The sequence below is a fragment of the Hyla sarda genome, chromosome 3 (genome assembly GCF_029499605.1).
Source record: "Hyla sarda isolate aHylSar1 chromosome 3, aHylSar1.hap1, whole genome shotgun sequence".
Taxonomy (NCBI): domain Eukaryota; kingdom Metazoa; phylum Chordata; class Amphibia; order Anura; family Hylidae; genus Hyla; species Hyla sarda.
In genome coordinates this window covers 344,450,790-344,470,368 of record NC_079191.1, presented here as the reverse complement: position 1 = coordinate 344,470,368, position 19,579 = coordinate 344,450,790, and the positions used below count along the sequence as shown (strand labels likewise).

General features: G+C 45.6%; 1 protein-coding gene across 2 annotated transcripts in view; it reads left to right on the top strand.

Moving 5' to 3' along the window:
• Window positions 1-19,579, top strand: part of EIF2AK2 (eukaryotic translation initiation factor 2 alpha kinase 2) — a 120,898-nt gene that overhangs the window by 94,369 nt on the left and 6,950 nt on the right. Inside the window, exons 13-15 of one of the 2 annotated variants that reach the window (XM_056567428.1) lie at window positions 5,246-5,359; window positions 16,987-17,161; window positions 17,994-18,137. In XM_056567428.1, coding sequence (XP_056423403.1) covers window positions 5,246-5,359; window positions 16,987-17,161; window positions 17,994-18,137 — 433 coding nt within the window. The remainder of the gene's footprint in view (window positions 1-5,245; window positions 5,360-16,986; window positions 17,162-17,993; window positions 18,138-19,579) is intronic. The other variant, XM_056567429.1, reaches the window with a different exon arrangement.

Here is a 19,579-nt window from a genome sequence, read left to right as displayed (position 1 = left end):
AATTTTGCCAATCACGACAATTCTGACATAGTTTTTTTGTCACAAGTTGTCCTTCATGTACATAGTAAAAGTAAGCCGATATCATTTGTAGTTTTTTTTTTTTTTTTACAATGCAAAAAATCATTTTTTGCTATTTTAACACTAATAGGTTGCATATATTTATACTTACTGACCAAATAGTTTACGAAACTTATACTTTCAGATGTCAACTTTATTTTGACAGCATATTTTTGTTTTTAATTAACATTTTAAATTAATTAGAAGCCTAACAATTTAACTTGAAATTTTGAAAATTTGAAAAGTATATATTTTTTTATGTGCTATGCAAGGTTTGCAGAAGTTTGAAGGTGGTAGAACATAGGAACACCCCCCCAAATGACCCCATTTTAAAAACTAGACCCCTCAAGGTATTCATTAGGGGGTACAGTGAGTATTTTAACACTATAGTTTTTTGGCAGGAATTATTACAAAGTCAGTGTTAAAAATTCGAAATTTGCATTTTTTCACAAATGCATCATTTGTGGGACATATTTTTTGTACATCACTTCTGATATTGCAAGAAATGCACCCTATATTTTGTTAAGCTACTCGGCCCGTGTTTGGAAATATCCCCGCTTAGGCCATATTTGGTTCCTTGGCGGCGTGGTGGGACCCAGAATCAGAGGAGCGCCATTTGGCTTTCAAGGCATAATTTTAGGCCGAATGGATTGTAGGCCGCACTTCATGCCTGCAAAGGGTTTTAGCTGCCAGAACCATACCGCACCCCCACAAGTGACCCCATTTTGGAAACTACACCCCCTAAAGTATTCATCTAGACCAAAAGCGAGTACTTTGAGTCCTTTTTGTGTGGCTGGAATGGATACAAAGTCAGTGGAAAAATGTAAAAAAAAATTTTTTTTCACAAATGCATTATTTGTGGGACATATTTTTTGTACATTGCATCTGAAAAGTAGAAAATGCACCCCATATTTTGTTACGCTGTTCGTCCCGTGTTCGGTAATACCCCCGCTTAGCCCATATTTGGTTGCATGGCCACACGGTGGGACCCAAAAGGAGAGGAGCACCATTTGGCTTTCAGGATATCATTATACAAATTATAGTCCGCACGTCATCTTGCAAAGCATTCCAGCTGTCAGAACAATACCGCACCCCCAGATGTGACCCCATTTTCAAAACTACACTCTCTAAAGTATTCACCTAGGGCAAAAGTGAGCACGTTGAGCCCTTATTGTGTGGCTAGAATTATTTTAAAGTCAATGGAAAAAATAGAAATTAGCTTTTTTTCCCCACAAATTCTTTATTTGTTGAACATCATTTTGGTACGTCGCTTTTGAAATGGAGGAAATGCGCCCATATTTTATCACTGTGTACGTCCCGGGCTGGGCAGTACCCCTACCCAGGCCATATCTGGTTGCCTGACCGCCTGGTAGGACCAAGGAGGAGAGGAGCCCCCTTTGGCTTTCAGGGCATCATTATATGAATAGTCCCCCCATTCATACTGCGTTTCTGCAGTATCGGTGTCCGTTGTCATGTCAAAAAAGGGATGCCAATTTATACTGTACCCGTCTCATTCAGAAATGGATGGAGCTGCTACAGTATACGTCAGCATCATTCTTTTTGACGTGATGCTGACGGATACCTCTAACACTGCGGAAACGCAGTATGAACGGGACGCAGTGTAGGGGCACATAGAGCACATCTGCGGCTTATTTCACACCTCGGATGCCCCCCAGCAGTCACAAGGGCGAGATCACTGCTGTGGCTGGGTAGCTCAATGTGTCCGCTCATGACTGCCGTCGGGAAATCCGCCGCTATGAGTGGACACATAAAGCTACCTATCCGCAGCAGGGAGCTCATTATTGTGACTGTTGGCGGGCGTCCGCAGCACGTAATATGCTGCGGATGTGCGCCGTGTGATCCCACACATTATGCATTTTTATTTTTGATTATATTTATCTAATATATTTTTATTTTTTTACACTTTTTTTAATTTTTTTTACATATTTCCACTTTTTTTTTACACTTATTGTCTTTACACTTTCTTTTTTACACTTTTATTTATTTTATATTTTTTTACACTTTTTTTTTAATGCTTTGGAATACTTAGTATTCCAAAGCATTGCAACTATATGCTGCCTGCTAGTTTTACACAAGCAGGCAGCATATGAGGACGTGCCTCTGGCACGTCCTCACAGGCAATAACCAGAGCAGACCTGAGGGTCCTAGTAAAGACCCCCGGCTGCCCAGGTAAGCAGCAGCACCCTGCGGTCGTTGCAGGGTGCTATAGGAGAGACAGAGGGAGCTCCGTCCCTCTGTCAAAACTCCTTACAGCTCGCAGTCGCTTCCGACCGCTGCTGTAAGGGTTAATTTGTGGCAGGGTTAAACAGTGTGGCAGGTCCCCGCCCACCGGGGATCACACACAGCACCCCGCGATCGCGCTGCGGGGTGCTGCACGGGTGACAGAGGGAGCTCCCTCCCTCTGTCAATTACACTTCCGACCGTGGCTGTAAGGGTTAAACTGCCGGGACCGAAGTTTAGTTCGGTCCCGGCAGTGCGGCAGGGTCCCGGCTGTGTGTTACAGCCGAGTCCCTGCCGCGATCTCGTGGGTGCACTGGGCACGTATACACGTCCATGGTCCTCAAGGTGTTAATTAAACCGCATGGTCAATGGCGTACAAAAAAATTACCAAATAGCGTATTTTTGGTCACTTTTTATACCATAAAAAAATGAATAAAAAGTGATCAAAAAGTCAGATCAAAACAAAAATGGTACCGATAAAAACTTCAGATCAGAGCGCAAAAAATTAGCCCTCATACCGCCCCTTAAACGGGGAAAATAAAAACGTTATAGGTGTCAGAAGAGGACATTTTTCAACGTATTAATTTTTTTTTTTTTTTTTTATAGTAATAGAAAATCTGACCCATATAAATTGGGTATCCTTGCGACCGTATGAACCTACAGAATAAATATAAGGTGCAATTTTACCGAAAACTGCACTGGTTGGAAACGGAAGCCGCAAAAAACTACAAAATGTTTTTTTTGTTTTTTTTTGCCCCACAAATATTTTTAGTTGGCGCAAAGAAAAAGCCCTCATATGGATTTTTAGGTGGAAAATTGAAAGTGTTATGATTTTTAGAAGGTGAGGATGAAAAAGCAAAAGTGCAAATATGGAAAATCGCAAAAGAGGGAAGGGGTTAAAGGGCCTGCATGCACTCCCAAAATCAATCCTCAACTAACAGTCACCCATTACCTGCTACTCCAGGCTTCCACTCCCACTTCACATTGTCTGACCAAACATTTGTAGCTTTTTCTAGTGAATGTTCTGTATATACTGTTTTATTTCAGTGTGTGCTTTCTGCCTGTTTCCTGACTTCATTCCTGCCTGCTCCCTTGGAGCCCATTGCTTCTCCTGTGTATGATCCAGCCTGTTGACTACAAACCAGTGTTGCCCACCCTGCCTGTCTTACTAATCCAGTACGCTGCCTGTCCTCGGCATGTACTTTGGCTTGCCTCTACCTGTCCCCCCGGCGCTTTGCACCAGTGTCTCTTGGGCCTCCGGTACAGCCACCACCCACAACTTGACTATACGGAGGTAGCCACTTGGTAGCCTGAAGAAGCAAAGATGAGGGCCCAGATTTATCAAACTGAGTGAGAGAAATAATAGTGATCTTCCCACCGCAACCACTCACATCTCAGCTAACGAGCTCTGGTAAAGTGAAACCTGAACTGTGATTGGACAAGATTCTTATAAGATAATTATAAAGGGTTATAACCTAGAGGATACTTAGGCCGGGTTCACACTGTGGAATCTCCGGATGGAATTTACACTGTAAATCTCGCAAACAGCGCTAGGACCATGCGAATTATGGGAATTGCATATAGAAACCAATGCATTTCTGAGCAGATCTTTAACGGATCGGCTCAAAAATGTTTTGCCATCAATGGGGACGGCAATGCTATCCGCGTGGTCCTGGCGCTGCCTGCGGGATCGCTGATGGAAATCCTGTCCAAAGATTCTGCAGTGTGAACCTGGCCTTAGAAAACACCGTAGAGAGTGGTCCAAAGCTAAACCAGTTTGGTGGTACAGTGGGTCCACACCCATTGCTTGTTACAGACTGCATATGAATTAAATAAAATACATACACTATATAGTAGTGCAGGACAGCAGTCCTATTAGGTAAGAACAGGACAAATGCCCTGCTCTCCAGCAGCTTAGGGTTCACGTTACACTTAGGAAAGGAACATGAAGTCTAGTTAGTTGTTAGCATGGAACATGACTCTTTATTAGAACATATAATAAAAGACAAACAATACAGTGATCCCACACTGGAAAAATAGACAATAGAAAAAAAAAAGCAATGTAATCTAATACTCTCTGGCAGATTTTCATTTTGCTGTTTCTACACTTTCCATAGAATTGTATAGAGCTAAAATACACATGCTTGACACTTGCTCTATACAACTCTTCCTCACTATGGAAGTGCTGATGGTAGGGAGCTGGGTCCCCGATCTACTGGTCAATTAAGTCCCAGCAGATAAATCTAAAAACTGTGTTCACACGTTGCGGATACTTAGCAGTACTACAACTATTTACGACATGAATTTTTGCCACAAATGGTTAAAATTGTGGTAAAAATTAAGGCATTTTACAGAGCTTATGCAATAATTCGGTAATTTGTGGTAAAACACAGTGAAAATGCCTGCGGTAAGTAGTTGCGATGCCGCTTATAACTGCAATGTGTGAACACAGTCTGAGATAATCTTATAACAGACTATAATTTTATAAACTATTATTACAAAATATTGGTTTACTAAAGATTTTTGTCACTTTATTACAAAGGCATTTTTTCCCCACTTATCTATAAATATTTATCAACTAGGAGTTGCAGTTACTAATGGCAAAGGAGCATGGCTGAAAGTTGCTATTTCACCTTATAGGAACTGGAGGTCTGATAATAAACAAATAAGCTTGGAGTGTAGATGACTTGCACTATTCCTCATAACATGTATTTTGAACTGTTTATTCATAGGGGAATATTATGTTCTGACAAATGAAGGCTCAAGTAAAAGAGTATTGGAAAATGCCTTTATAGTAACCACTTTTACAGTGATCTAAATAATTCGATTTTTCATACCTAAATTTTATGTACAGTTTGTACTGTAGAACAGTGTGTGTTCAGGTACATTGTCAGATGGTATTTTGTTGTGCAATCCTCTCCTGCTAATATTTTATGTTTTGAAACAGAAAAGATGTCAATGAGATCCAGACGTTAGCTCAGTTAGAACATAAGAACATTGTCCGGTACTATCATTCCTGGGCTGGAGAAGACTTCATTCAAGATAGTAGCAGCAGTGGCAGGTAATAATGTTCTTGCTTATTGTTTGGGCTTAAGACTTTAAACCTACAAGTTTAAAAACTTTGACCTGCACAGAAATGAAATGTGAACAGAATTTAACATTGGGTGTATTTCCTGTCAAGTACTTCTGACGTGTCCACGGGATCTCGTACACCGAGCATATGACAGGAGTGTCCTATTGGCAGAACACTGTGTGTGTCAACATTCATTTTGTTGTCACTATATACCTTTAGTCTGAGGAAAGTTCTTCAGGAAGATGCAAAATGTATTGATAAGACACCTTTCACATAGGGCAAATACAAAAGTTGCGTGTTTCAATTGTCCAAGCGATCTTAATTGACTAAGATAAATAAAAACACGTCCGTTTTCTCTTTGCCCCATGTGAACAGTGTATTATTGATACATTTTGCATCTTCATGCAGAGCTGCTGTGCTGGACAATCCTTTCCTTGGACTATTTACATTGTGGTGTGTCACCATACCAGTCCGAGTCACGGCAAGGCATATGGGGGTGTGTGGAATTGCTTCTTTCTCTGTACTATATACCTTTTGTATTTAAATGCGTATTTGTATTTAAAGCCATGCGGGAGCTGCCTTACCCCTCCTTTTATCCTTTGACTACACATGAACATTCATTGTAACTAATGTTAGGGAATAGGGTTACATTGCTATTGACCAACAAGTGGCCGTGGCCATGACCTAACAACCACCAGAAGTATATCCAGGCCGTGGTCACTTGTAGACAACAGCGAGACTTAATTTACTCACATTAGCTGCAATGCAGCTCGATTCATAGAGCGTGACATAGGGGACATAGGCCATATAACCTGTATTGTGGCCAAAGTTGCAATGAAGCAGTCAATTGATTTCATTTCCTATTGGGGCATTTCAAATTTCTATAGTATAGATGTAAACAAAAACGCAATTAGGGAGATTTATCAAAACCTATGCAGAAGAAAGTTGCCCACAGCAACCAATCAGAGCGCTTCTTTAATTTTTCAGAGGCCTTTTTAAAAATTAAAGAAGTATTTTGATTGGTTGCTATGGGCAACTGGTCAACTTTTCTTCTGCACAGGCTCCTTTTAATATCCATACAGCTAAATTCTACTCAACTATTAGCGTCCATATAGTACTTGTCTTAAAGTAAATGTATACACATGAATACTGTTATGTTTTTAGATCTAGATAGAATCAACATTTTGTATGTGTGGTATTTGTTAATATATCTGCTTTCAGTAGCATTAGTAGGTTGTATTCACATTGTGTCATGTGCTTGAGGAAGCTCCTATGGTACATAAATATACTCCTCAAAACATGCACAAGTACACATAAATGGAGGATCGTATAAATATGCTAATAATAGGAAAGGGAAGGCGCTCACTTGATTTCTAAACACCTATAACTGAGCAGACCGTTAAACACTTATACCCTTAGTGTTAAAAAGCAAAAAATATAAAAAGTAAAAATTGTAAAGTGCTTTTTCAAATAATGGGTTTATTAAATTAATTCACACATTATTGATGCCTTCAGATAGCCACAGGGCCCTTGTGGCTTACTTCGGGCTAGGTAACAATGATTTCCTGAAAATGCAATAATATAGCAATGAATAAAAAGCATAAAAATACAATAGAATAAAATGGGAGATACTGCTGTGAATGTTCAAAGTGCACGACAGTCACCATATAGTAGCTACAAAGGCATTATGTGACTTGTAATCCTAAAGGTTTATAGTTTTCCTCTATGTGGGCAATATGTGACTTGTAGTCCTTAAGAATTTTGCATGCATGTTTAACTTTTTTTTATTTTTTCCTATGAATTCCATAGCTTTAGCACTTTTGTACATTATTGATGTCCTATTTTGGACTGCTCTGTTTACAGCGGTGTATAATTGTTTACCCATAAGTATTGCATATGCCCTTGTACCTCCAATCTTAAAAGTTTTTTTGTCATATCAACAATAAGAAAAAGAGAGAGAGAGACCGGGCACTGCCTGTGTGGATTCCTATTCAAACTGATAGCAGGCAACAGGGAAGGGTGAAGATCCTTAGCAGACCAGGAACAAATTAGGGCTGCTGCACATTAGTAGATGTATGTAATATCACAGCAAAAGAAGAAGGAACGGAGCACACATTTGGTAATCCTACTGCATCGATTTATTTTAAGTTCAACTGGAACATAGACACAGGGGCGTACCTAGAGCAGTTGGCACCCTTTGTTTGGCACCCCCCCCCCCCCCCCCCCCACACACACACACACACACACACACACACACACACCCTTAATTACACCCCCTACCCCCAGGGGCGGACTGACAACACTCGGGGCCCCCGGACCAAAAAAAAGGCAAGGGCCCCTGCTAGGCTCTGCAGCTCGTCAATCTTTTGCCACGCTCCTATTCCACCCAAATCCCCCACACAATAAATTTAAATTGATATATGTAAGAAACACTTTAACGTAGGTAAATTTCCATGACCAATAATACTGGTATACAAGGAGTAAATATATACCACCACACAATAACTGGATAATACTGCCATACTGTACTGAATAAAACCACTATACACAGACCAGTATACTATAAAGGATCTGTATAAGTGATTATATACAGGACCATATGGCGGTAGATATCAGCTGTACGCAGGATGTGTATACCATATAAGTGATGACAGTTACATTTTGGGACTCACAATTACGTATTTTCTGATCAGCGGCGTCCTCTTTCCTTTTCTTCTCCGTCCGGATAAGACCACCATGTGGATGTCTTAACATCTGCAGGAAAAACATGTCAGACTCTGCATATATTCAGTGCCCTCCTCTACACAATCTTTCCATCTATAGGCCCACAAACTGTAATAATGCCCTCCTTGGTGTCCTGCACAGTAAAAGGGCAGGTAGGTAAGTAGCCAGGTAACCCCCTCTTTCCCATAGGTATGTGCAGAGTTACACCCCCCCCCCTTTCCCATAGGTATATGCAGAGCTACGCTACACCCCCCCTCTTTCCCATAGGTATATGCAGAGTTACACCCCCCCTCTTTCCCATAGGTATATGCAGAGTTACACCCCCCCCCCTTTCCCATAGGTATATGCAGAGTTACACCCCCCTCTTCCCCATAGGTATATGCAGAGCTACACCCCCCCTCTTCCCCATAGGTATATGCAGAGCTACACCCCCCCCCCCTCTTCCCCATAGGTATATGCAGAGCTACACCCCCCCCTTCCTCATAGGTATATGCAGAGCTACACCCCCTCTCCCTCCCTTTCCCATAGGTATATGCAGAGCACCCCCCCTCTCCCTCCCTTCCCTATAGGTATATGCAGAGCACCCCCCCTCTCCCTCCCTTCCCTATAGGTATATGCAGAGCACCCCCCCCCTCTCCCTCCCTTCCCTATAGGTACGGTATATGCAGAGCCCCCCCTCTCCCCCCCTTCCCTATAGGTACGGTATATGCAGAGCACCCCCCCTCTCTCCCCCCTTCCCTATAGGTACAGTATATGCAGAGCACCCCCCCTCTCCCCCCCCCCCTTCCCTATGCAGAGCACCCCCCCCCCCCTTCCAGGGTAGGGTTAAAAAAAAAAAAAAAAAAGGATGCTTACCTGATATCCCACGCAGCGATCTCCTCAGCAGCAGGGCCCTCGTCTTCTCCCCTCCACAGTACAGGCGCCGATGAGTGACGTCACCGGCGCCTGTACTGCGTGCTGCGTAGGGGCGGAGGTCACGTCTCCTCTGTGTAGCTGCAGATGCGACTCACACAGAGGGGACGCCTTCTCCTGTATGTGCGTGTATCGCGCATACAGGAGAATGTAGCGCTGTCTGCTGGGGATCTGGGACGAGCGTCCCGGACCTCAACAGTGGCGGCGGCGAGTCAGTCCGCCCCTGGCACCCCCCTTGAGAGCGGCACCCCCCCCCCCTTGGTACGCCACTGCATAGACAGGACATCACCCCGTGTGAGCTGGATGGCAGGAGCATGCACCCAGACGACAGCCGCTGTTTCATCAGGCCCCAGCTCTGCTTGTGACACTGGGTCATGTCCTGTCTATGTTCCAGTTGAACTTGAAATAAATTGATGCAGCTGTGATTTTTGTCATATATTGACCTCTGTTACTTATGCAGTAGTCCTGGTGATGCTGCCCTTCTTGATGACCATTTCTCCACTTTTTATGTAATTTTTATTGTCTGTCACTTCTGTCTCAATAAAATGTATTTAATTTTTCACACTGATTTTTGAGTAGCTCCAATTCTTTGTACTTGTATTTATCCTGTATTACATATTAAACTCATCCATAGACTCTCATGGAGGCCAAAAATATTGGCCTAAACGACACTGTAAAAACACATACTGTGTGGAATACAGGTTATAGTGCATAAAAAAAAACACAAGACCTCACACTACTCTGTAGACAAACAGAAAATTTATAAATATGCAAATATCGGCGTAGAACACGCACCCCCATTTTAATCGAGAAATTTAAGTAAAAAAAAATAAATACATAATATAAATGACAGACTAAATGCCATATCATCACTCTAACTTTGATTTTGCCTGAACTTCAGTTTGGTCCCCCCTTCCTGTGCCACATTTACACCCATCCCCTCACCCTTACCCTCTCATCATGCCCCCACTGTCTCATCATGCCCCCGCTGTCTCATCATGCCCCCGCTGTCTCATCATGCCCCCCTGCTCATCATGCCCTTTCTCCCCTGTTTTTGATATATATATTTTTCCCCATCTTCCTTACCTAGCCGCGCTCGGCAGGCCAGGTCCGGTGTCGGGTCTTGCGGGCTGCGGTCAGTGAAGCAGGATGAGTGATGTCCTCTGCCGGCTGCACAGCATCAGGGACGTCACTCATCATTCGCTGCAGCCGCTGATGGTCAGTGTGGGCGCAGCAACCGCAGCCATTAGAATAGTCACAGCGGCAGCAGCATTGAATGAGTGATGTCCCTGATTTTGTGCAGTGGAGCTAGCAGAGGACGTCACTCATCATGCTTCACTGACCGCAGCCAACACCGCACCTGGCCTGCTGAGCGCGGCTAGGTAAGGAAGATTTAAAAAAATACAATAAAAAGCAGGGGGGAAAGGGAGGGAAATAATTTTAAAAAAAAAAAGCGGGAGCCGCGCGCTGGTCACTGATTTAAAGGGGCCTAGGCCAGGCTGCTAATCCTTAACAAGCAGCCACTTCTGCGGCCACTTTAAATCAGTGACAAAAAGATTTTTCTCTATCTGCTCCATTGGGGGACACAGACCATGGGTGTATGCTGCTGTCACTAGGAGGCTTGACACTATGGTAACAAAAAAAAGTCGGCTCCTCCCAGGAGGATATACCCGCCTACTGGCCACTGAGCTAATCAGTTTTAGCTTAGTGTCCTAAAGAGGTGGACATGGTCTGCAGTTCTCTCCAGACCAGGTCTTATGTTTTATTATTTTCCTAGTTTTAGGGATGTGTTAGGTTTTTTATTTCGTTTATTTTCTGTTTTCAGGTGGGGATTCAGGAACTGCGGCTCACTGTCTGACCATTGCGATTGAGGGGGCACAGACCTTGCGTATATGGGCTGTCAACCCCCTCTCGCCAACGGTCAGCGCCTGGGGTTTGTACCCCATAGGTCCGGATCCCCCTATTTCCCTGCTCGCCTCGCTCGCACATGGTAGCTTGGCGTGTTGCAGGTTACAGAAAGCTGACTGAAGACCTCACAGAAGACTTCATTAGGTAAGTTCTTCTGACTGAGGTGAGTATATTTTCCCTTCTCCTTTAGGTACAGTCTTGCAACCTCTGGAGACCCACATTTTTTGGTCCACCTTTTATCAATAAAGCTGGCATGGACAGGGTTTTTTTCTTTATTACATTCTGGGGTAAGCAGTGGCATTTTGGAAGGGGGCACAGTTTATTTTTCATCCTTTTAAGGATGTGTTTGAGCTTACTGTATGCGGCTGACAGCCGCTGCGTTTTTTCTATGCGGGTGCATGAAACGCCGGTTTACTTTTGCTTTCGGCCACGAACTGCTGCCGGCAGCATCTCGCTCGCCTCCCCGCGAGCGCATATGCGAATGACATGTGTGCTCGGGGCAAGGAGCGGATGCCATTACTGACCTTCTTGTTCAGTATTTCGGCAGAGGGCGCCGTAGCTCCGCCCACCCAGGCCATCGGAGCTTCTGTGAGGCACGAATTTTCCTCCAATCAGCGCTGTGCGCGCGATTGGAGGTGGCAGGGGCCAATCAGCAGTGCTCCTGCTTCTGGCACGCCCCCCTCTAGCTATTTGCCGGCATGTTTTTCCTTCTCTTACTAAGCTAGAGCTGACTTCTCCTCACAGCAGCTGCCCTGGGGTCACAGACTTGGGTGACAGAGTTCTTTTTTTCACTATGTCCTTGCCCAGAACTGTTCCTCCCTCTGCACAGACAACTGGAGCGTTAGTTTATAATTTTGTCTGTAACAGCTGTAATTCCAAAATGCCTGGTTCTGCTGAACCCATTTGCTCTGCCTGCTCCACTGCTCGCCCAGACCCCCTGGCTCCCTCGGATGCTCTTACAGACCCGGTGGATTCGGCCGCCCCTCCAGCCTGGGTTTCTTCCCGATCTATATGGTTGATTTGACTCAGGTCTCCCGTTCGGTGGCTGAGGCCTCCCGTAATGTGGTGTCTGCCTTGGAGAGGTCTGCCCTACACCGCCCCCCTAGAGGGACCCGCTCCCCTTCTCCACATACTTCACGCTCTCACAAGCGTGCTAGGGGTGCCTCCTCTGACTCTTCCCGTGAGTCTTCAGGTAGACGTGGGCGTTCCCCTCGTGGGTCCCGCCCCTCCGTTTCATCTGGGCACAAGCGTCGCTCTTCCAGAGGACGTTCCCGGGGTCGCCGCTCTGCCTCTCCAGAGCTGCGTACCCGGTCGGTGTCTCCTTCCTCCAGGGCTGCCTCCACTCGTTCACATTCTCCTGGTGAACTTGCAGAAGAGGCTTCCGAATCGGCATCTGACTCAGAGGACCGCTCGAATACAGCTGTGACGGGGAACTCATTGGTTGCAGCCATAAGAGACACCTTTCATTTAAAGGATCTTCGGACGTGACTCCTGAAGTATCCTTTCATTGTGCTAAACCAGCACCTCAAATATTCAGCTCTCACGCTGAGTTTAACACCCTTCTGGAATCTGCCTTGAGAAATCCTGACAAGAGGTTCCCGGGGTTAAAGAAGGTTCAAATACAGTATCCATTCGCCAAGGACCTTGTCTCAAAGGAGACCTCCCCTCCTGTGGTGGATCCACCAGTTTCCCGCCTCTCTAAGGCTACTACACTGCCGGCTGCCTTCAAAGATCCGGCAGACAAGAAGATAGAGTCCTTAGGGAAGTGTGCCTCTGGAGCAGCAGGCTCTTCCCTTCTTCCCACCTTCGCCTCTGCCTGGGTGTCCAAGGCCCTTACAGTTTGGTGTTCCCAACTCCGTCAGGGTATCCTAGCGGGATCCTCCCCGGAGAATCTCTCTGCACTGGTTCTCCAATGCTCTAAAGCTGGGGACTTTCTGTGTACAGCTTCTATGCAATCAGCCCACTGCATGCCTTTGCTGTTGGTAACCTAGCGGCTCTCCGCCGTTCCATGTAGCTTAAGGCTTGGGATGCGGATGCCGCCTCCAAGAAGTCTCTCACTGAGCTTCCATTTACTGGTTCCCATCTTTTTGGCAAGCGCCTTGACGAGATTATCTCTGAGGCGACGGGGGGTAAGAGTTCTTTATTGCCTCAAAATAAGGCTTGCACTACCTCTCAGAGGAAGTCCTCCTCTTTACGGTCCTTTCAGACTTTTGGCCCCAATAAAGGGTCTAGACAGGCGCCTTCGCGGGACAAGAAAGCTCCCTCATTCCGAGCACGCCCTTCTTGGAAGTCGGATACCACCCGTTCCGGCCGTTATGCGGCCAAATTGGGCAACCGCAAACCCACTTCCGCATGAAGGGAAACCCCCACCCGCAGATTTTTCTCGGGTGGGAGGTCGTCTCTTACTCTTTCGAGACATCTGGACCGCACACATTCAGGACTCCTGGGTTAGGGACGTGGTGTCCAATGGATACCGCATCGAATTTGCCTCCCTTCCGAGGGATCGATTTTTTTTTTCAGTCCCGGGCCCCACGGTCTCCTTTACTAGCGAAGCAGTTTCGGGAGACTCTCCAGTCTCTACTTCTCCAAGGAGTCATTGTTCCCGTTCCTGCCAAGGAACATTTTCGGGGTTTCTATTCCAATATTTTCGTGGTCCCCAAGAAAGGCGGGTCTGTGCTACCAATATTGGATCTCAAGCGTCTCAACCGACATCTTCTCATTCGCCACTTCCGAATGGAATCTCTCCGTTCAGTAGTGGCGTCCATGGAACAAGGGGAGTTTCTTTCTTCGGTAGACATCAAGGATGCCTACCTCCACGCTTCAATATTTCCCGGCCATCAGCGGTACCTCTGCTTTGCAGTTTCTGAGGGTCATTTTCAATTCGTAGCCCTCCCCTTTGGCCTGGCCACTGATCCTCGGGTCTTTACCAAGATCCTTGCGACGGTGATAGCCCTGTTACGGTCAAGAGGGGTCTCAGTGATCCCTTACCTGGAAGACCTTCTCATCAAGGTTCCCACCAGGGTCCAGACTCTGGAGAATGTGACTCTCACTCTCCAGACCTTAAATTGCTTCGGGTTGATGGTCAACAGGGACAAGTCTGTCCTCTCTCCCACCCAATCTCTGATCTTCTTGGGGCTTCAATTCAACACGGCCGCTGCCCGGATTTGCCTTCTGCCTGACAAACGTCTGACTCTCCTGTCAGGTGTTCGCTCCCTTCGGGCGCCTTCACCAGTCTCCATCCGCATTTGCATGGAAGTTCTGGGTCAGATGGTGGCGGCCATGGAGGCCTTACCCTTTGCTCAGTTTCATTACCGCCACCTTCAACTGGCGATACTCTCCCGGTGGGACATGTCTCCTCTGTTCTCCCTCATCGGACTCGGCAGTCTCTGTTCTGGTGGCTCCGCTCCCCTCTTCTTCTTCAGGGGAAATCATTTCTTCCCCTCCATTGGCAGGTGGTCACAACAGATGCCAGTCTGTCGGGCTGGGGCGGTGTCTTCAGGGACCGGATGGTTCAAGGCCTCTGGTCTCCTTGGGAGGCCCTTCTTCCGATAAACATCTTGGAACTGAGGGTGATCCTTCTTTGTCCCTTTCATTGGGAGTCCCTACTTCAGTCCCGTCCTGTCCGCGTCCAGTCGGACAATGCCACGGCCGTGGCTTACATCAATCGGCAGGGCGGCACTCGCAGCTTGGCAGCCATGGTCGAGGTGCCAAAGGTTCTCCTCTGGGCGGACCACAAGGTTCCGGCCATTTCAGCGATTCACATTCCAGGTGTGCTCAATTGGGAAGGGGACTTCCTCAGCCGGTCCTCAGCCGGTCCTCAGCCGACCCTGGCGAGTGGTCCCTACAGCCGGAGGTCTTCGCGCAGATCTGCGACCTCTGGGGCGCTCCATACGTGGACCTCTTCGCATCCCAACACAATCGGAAAATTCCTCCATTTGTGTCGAAGTCCCGGGACCCACTGGCCCTAGCCGTGGATGCCCTAGTGATTCCTTGGGCAGGGTTTGTTCTGCCCTATCTGTTCCCTCCCCTTCCACTCCTTCCCAGGGTTCTGAGGAAGCTCAAAGCGGAGGGCGTTCCCGCCATTCTAGTAGCTCCAGACTGGCCTCGAAGGACGTGGTACGCCGACGTGGTTAGGCTCCTGGACGACGTTCCGTTCCGTCTTCCTCTTTGTCCGGACCTGCTGTCTCAGGGTCCTCTTTGCCACCCCAATTTATAAACACTGCATTTGACGGCATGGCGGTTGAGACCACGGTTTTGGGACCCCGCGGTTTCTTTTCCCAAATCATTCGCACCATGCTCAAGGCTCGCAAGCCCTCTTCAGCAAAAATTTACCACCGTACCTGGCGGTCTTATTTTCGTTGGTGTGAAGCTCAGGTTTTTTCTCCTGTTACTTTTTCCGTTCCCCGTCTTCTCTCATTTTTGCAGTCGGGATTGGAACTGGGGTTGGCTCTCAGTTCCCTCAAGGGTCAGGTTTCGGCCCTTTCTATTCTTTTTCAGCATTTTTCGTTCCTTACAGAAGGTCGTCCTAAGGGACAACCGGCTTCCAAGGCCACCATTTCTCTGTGGATCTGGTCTGCCATTTCGGAAGCCTATCGCTGCAGGGGGGAGATCCCTCCCTTCAGGGTTTTGGCTCATTTTACCTGTTCTGTTGGGGCATCTTGGGCTCTCCAGAACAAGGCCTTGGCCTTGCAGATCTGCAAAGCGGCTACCTGGTCGTCTTTGCATACTTTCTGGAGGTTTTACCAGGTTGATACCTTTGCATCGGCTGATGCTAGTCTGGGCCGGAAGGTGCTGCAGGCGGCGGTGGTTCAGCCGTCTGAATAACTGGGTTTTCTTCTACCCACCCAAGGGATGGCTTTGGTACGTCCCATGGTCTGTGTCCCCCAATGGAGCCGATAGAGAAAAGGAGATTTTTTTATGCTTACCGTAAAATCTATTTCTCGAAGGATCCATTGGTGGACACAGCTCCCGCCCTTTTTGGGTTTCTCTTTGGTTGTCTGTCCGAGGGTGTGTTCAGTTATCATTTTTCTTCTGGTTCTTGGACAGTTTGTGCTTTTCCTTGACCTGTCGGTCCTCTCCTATTGCTCTGGGACTAAAACTGATTAGCTCAGTGGCCAGTAGGCGGGTATATCCTGCTGGGAGGAGCCGACTTTTTTTGTTACCATAGTGTCAAGCCTCCTAGTGACATCAGCATACACCTATGGTCTGTGTCCCCCAATGGATCCTTCGAGAAAGAGATTTTACGGTAAGCATAAAAAATCTCCTTATTGGCGTATAACACGCAGGCAGACTTTTTGCCTTGAATTTAAAGGGGTATTCCAGGCAAAAACTTTTTTTTATATATCAACTGGCTCCGGAAAGTTAAACAGATTTGTAAATTACTTCTATTAAAAAATCTTAATCCTTCAAATAGTTATTAGCTTCTGAAGTTTTCTGTCTAACTGCTCAATGATGATGTCAAGTCACGGGAGCTGTGCATGATGGGAGAATATCCCCATAGAAGCTGGACAGCTCCCGGGATGTGAGTCATCAGAAAGCAGTTAGACAGAAAACAGCAACTCAACTTCAGAAGCTAATAACTATTGGAAGGATTAAGATTTTTTTATGGAAGAAATTTACAAATCTGTTTAACTTTCCGGAGCCAGTTGATATATAAAAAAAGTTTTTGCCTGGAATACCCCTTTAAGTTTTAAGAGTGCGTCTTATACTCCGATAAATACGGTATATATATATATATATATATATATATATATATATATATATATATATATATATACTAATTTTGCCAGGTCTGGAGAGGTCAAGAAACTAATACTCACTGAATTTTTGGTCTAAAGAAGTTATTCCCTATTCACAAAATTGGGAATAACCTGATCCGATTGAGTCTGTATGCTGGGACCCCACTGATCCTCTGCATTAATTTGTTATCCACTTCCCTGTGTGTACGGGATAATTTCTTAAAAACTACATAGCATTTAAAGGTGGACTTTTATGTGAAGAAATAGAACTCATATGTGCTGTATTTGTAAAATTCTAAAATCATATTGTAATGTTTTACTTTTAACCAATAGACATAAAGTTAAGGCCCTATTCATTCAGATGGAATTTTGTGCAAATGGAACATTGGAAAAGTGGATCAAAACCATGAAAACAATTGATAAGTGCAAAAGTCTTAACATTTTCAGGCAAATCATTGATGGAGTGGAGTACATTCACAGTAATAATCTAATCCACAGAGACTTGAAAGTAAGTTAATAATCTCCCCTTTTGTTTCCCAATCTTGAACATTTGTTTTAAAATGACTGCACTCTTATCAAATTTACCACTATAGATGGTTATTACCATCTGAGACATTTATGACATAGCCCCAGGATATTCTATAAATGTCTCATTGATATGGATACGATAGACCCTGTGCTATTGGGAGAACAGCTCTAGTAATTCCCAAAGATTCCATTGTGCTGCTTCTGTTGATTCTGTGGTACCCACACTCTCTGACATAGATGACTGCTTTGAAGCATTGAATGTGGGTCATGACATGCCTGGTTTACTGGTAGACTGAGTTCCCACCTCCTGGGCCCTAACCTATAATAGTTTTATGGCTGGATATGCCATAAATGCTCTACATGGAGATATGAGATTTTAGCACCAGTGCACTGTTTCTCATTTTTTACCTATCATCATTTCAGCACTCTTAACTTTATTCACATATTTCTATGATACCATATATGTATGTATGTGTGTGTGTGTGTGTGTGTGTATATATATATATATATATATATATATATATATATATATATATATATATAACTTCAAGAAAGTGGTGGATCTTTGACACAAAGACGTACACTTCTAAACTTCATTATTAGCTTCATAGTTGTATGAACCCTACAGTGCCAAGATCCAGCACTCATATTAAAGTGGTACTTCGGCAGGATAGGGAATAAGTTTTAAAGTACTGGAGTACCCCTTTAATTGTATAATGGTACCTATAAACCACTTTACAGTGTGAAGTCCTTTTTGTTGGATTCTAGTCTCTTATCTTCTGTAAATAACGGGTTGTCCTTATTTTTCACAGCCAGCAAATATATTGTTTGCACAAGATATGACTGTGAAAATAGCAGATTTTGGACTGGTGACTCCAATAAGTGCTAACCACAAAAAAGAACCCCTTTTGCGAACTGTTGGACGGGGAACTGAAAGTTACATGGCACCAGAACAGGTGACTCATACATGAATGGCTGTCATACTTCACACTGATGACCAAGTGAAAGACAACTTAGCTGTGCTGGTGCCTCCTTGCTGAGACCAGCTATGGTTTTCAAAGAATTAGTGTTACCATTTCTTGTGTACAAATAAAATTTGACAATATGGATTGACCAATGACAGAATAGGATCAAATGGGAAGATAGGAATTGCTTTAAAATATTTCCTTTTCTCATTCGGCTCCATTGGGGGACACAGAGACCGTGGGGTATATGCTGCTGCCACTAGGAGGCTGACACTAGGCAACAAAAAGAAAGTCTGCCCCTCCCAGCAGGATATACCCCTCCTACAGACCCTGAGCTATCAGTTTTAGCTTAGGCTGCTTTCACACTATAGAATTCTCAGTTTTAAAGATCGGTTATAATGACCCGTTAACAAAACCATTAAAAACGGACGTTAAATGGCTGTTACAAAATCCCATTATAGTCTATGGGATTCTCAATCTCTCTCACTCACACTCTCACTCTCTCTCCAGAGAGGCTCGCTCCCCTTCCCCTGATACTTATTTCGGGCGATCTCACAAGCGCCCTCGGGTATTCTCCTCTGACTCTTCTCCATAATCCGGAGCTTGGGACAGACGCTCTCCTCATGGGTCTTGCTTTTCCTCCCTGGCCCCCCGGAAGCACCCCTAGGGGTCTCTCTTCTGGTCGCCGTCCTAGGTCTCCAGGTCTGCAAGCCAGGTCCGCCTCGCTTTCATCTAAGGCTGCCTCCACCCGCTCCCATACTCCTGGGGAGCTGGAAGATGAGGCGTCAGGTTCTGTCTCTGATCCAGAGGACCGAGCCAGCGTGTCCAACATGGTGGACAACTTGGTGTCAGCCATCAGGGACACCTTTCACCTAGAGGACCTCGGAACTTCGGACCCGGCTCCACAGGTATCATTTCATCACTCGCGTCGCTCTCCTAATGTGTTCAGCTCTCATGCTGAATTTGATACCTTACTAGAAATGGCATGGAAGCATCCAGATAAACGCTTTCAGGGGACTAAGAAGGTTCAGGCGCAATTTCCCTTTGCCCAGGACCTTATTGCGTCACTGTCGGCTGTGGATCCTCCGGTTTCCCGTCTGTCGAAATCGATTACTCTACCATTGGCGGATGTAGCATCCTTTAAGGACCCGGCGGACAAGAGGATTGAGAATCTGGCCAAGTTCGCCTTTGAAGCGGCGGTTCATCCTTGCTTCCTGCTTTTGCTTCTCCTTGGGTGTCCAAAGCCCTTTCTGTAATGGAAAAGAGAAGGAGCGCTCCCTGTGCGGTATTGGTGATGGCACAACACTTGGAAGAGCGTGGATGAGGAGGAGACTGCAGCGGCTTCCCACGCTGACAAGCAGACGTGAAGTAACTGAAAATCGGAGGGAGCAGGCTAGAAATGGAAGCTGGATCGCGGAGGTAAGTCAAGACTT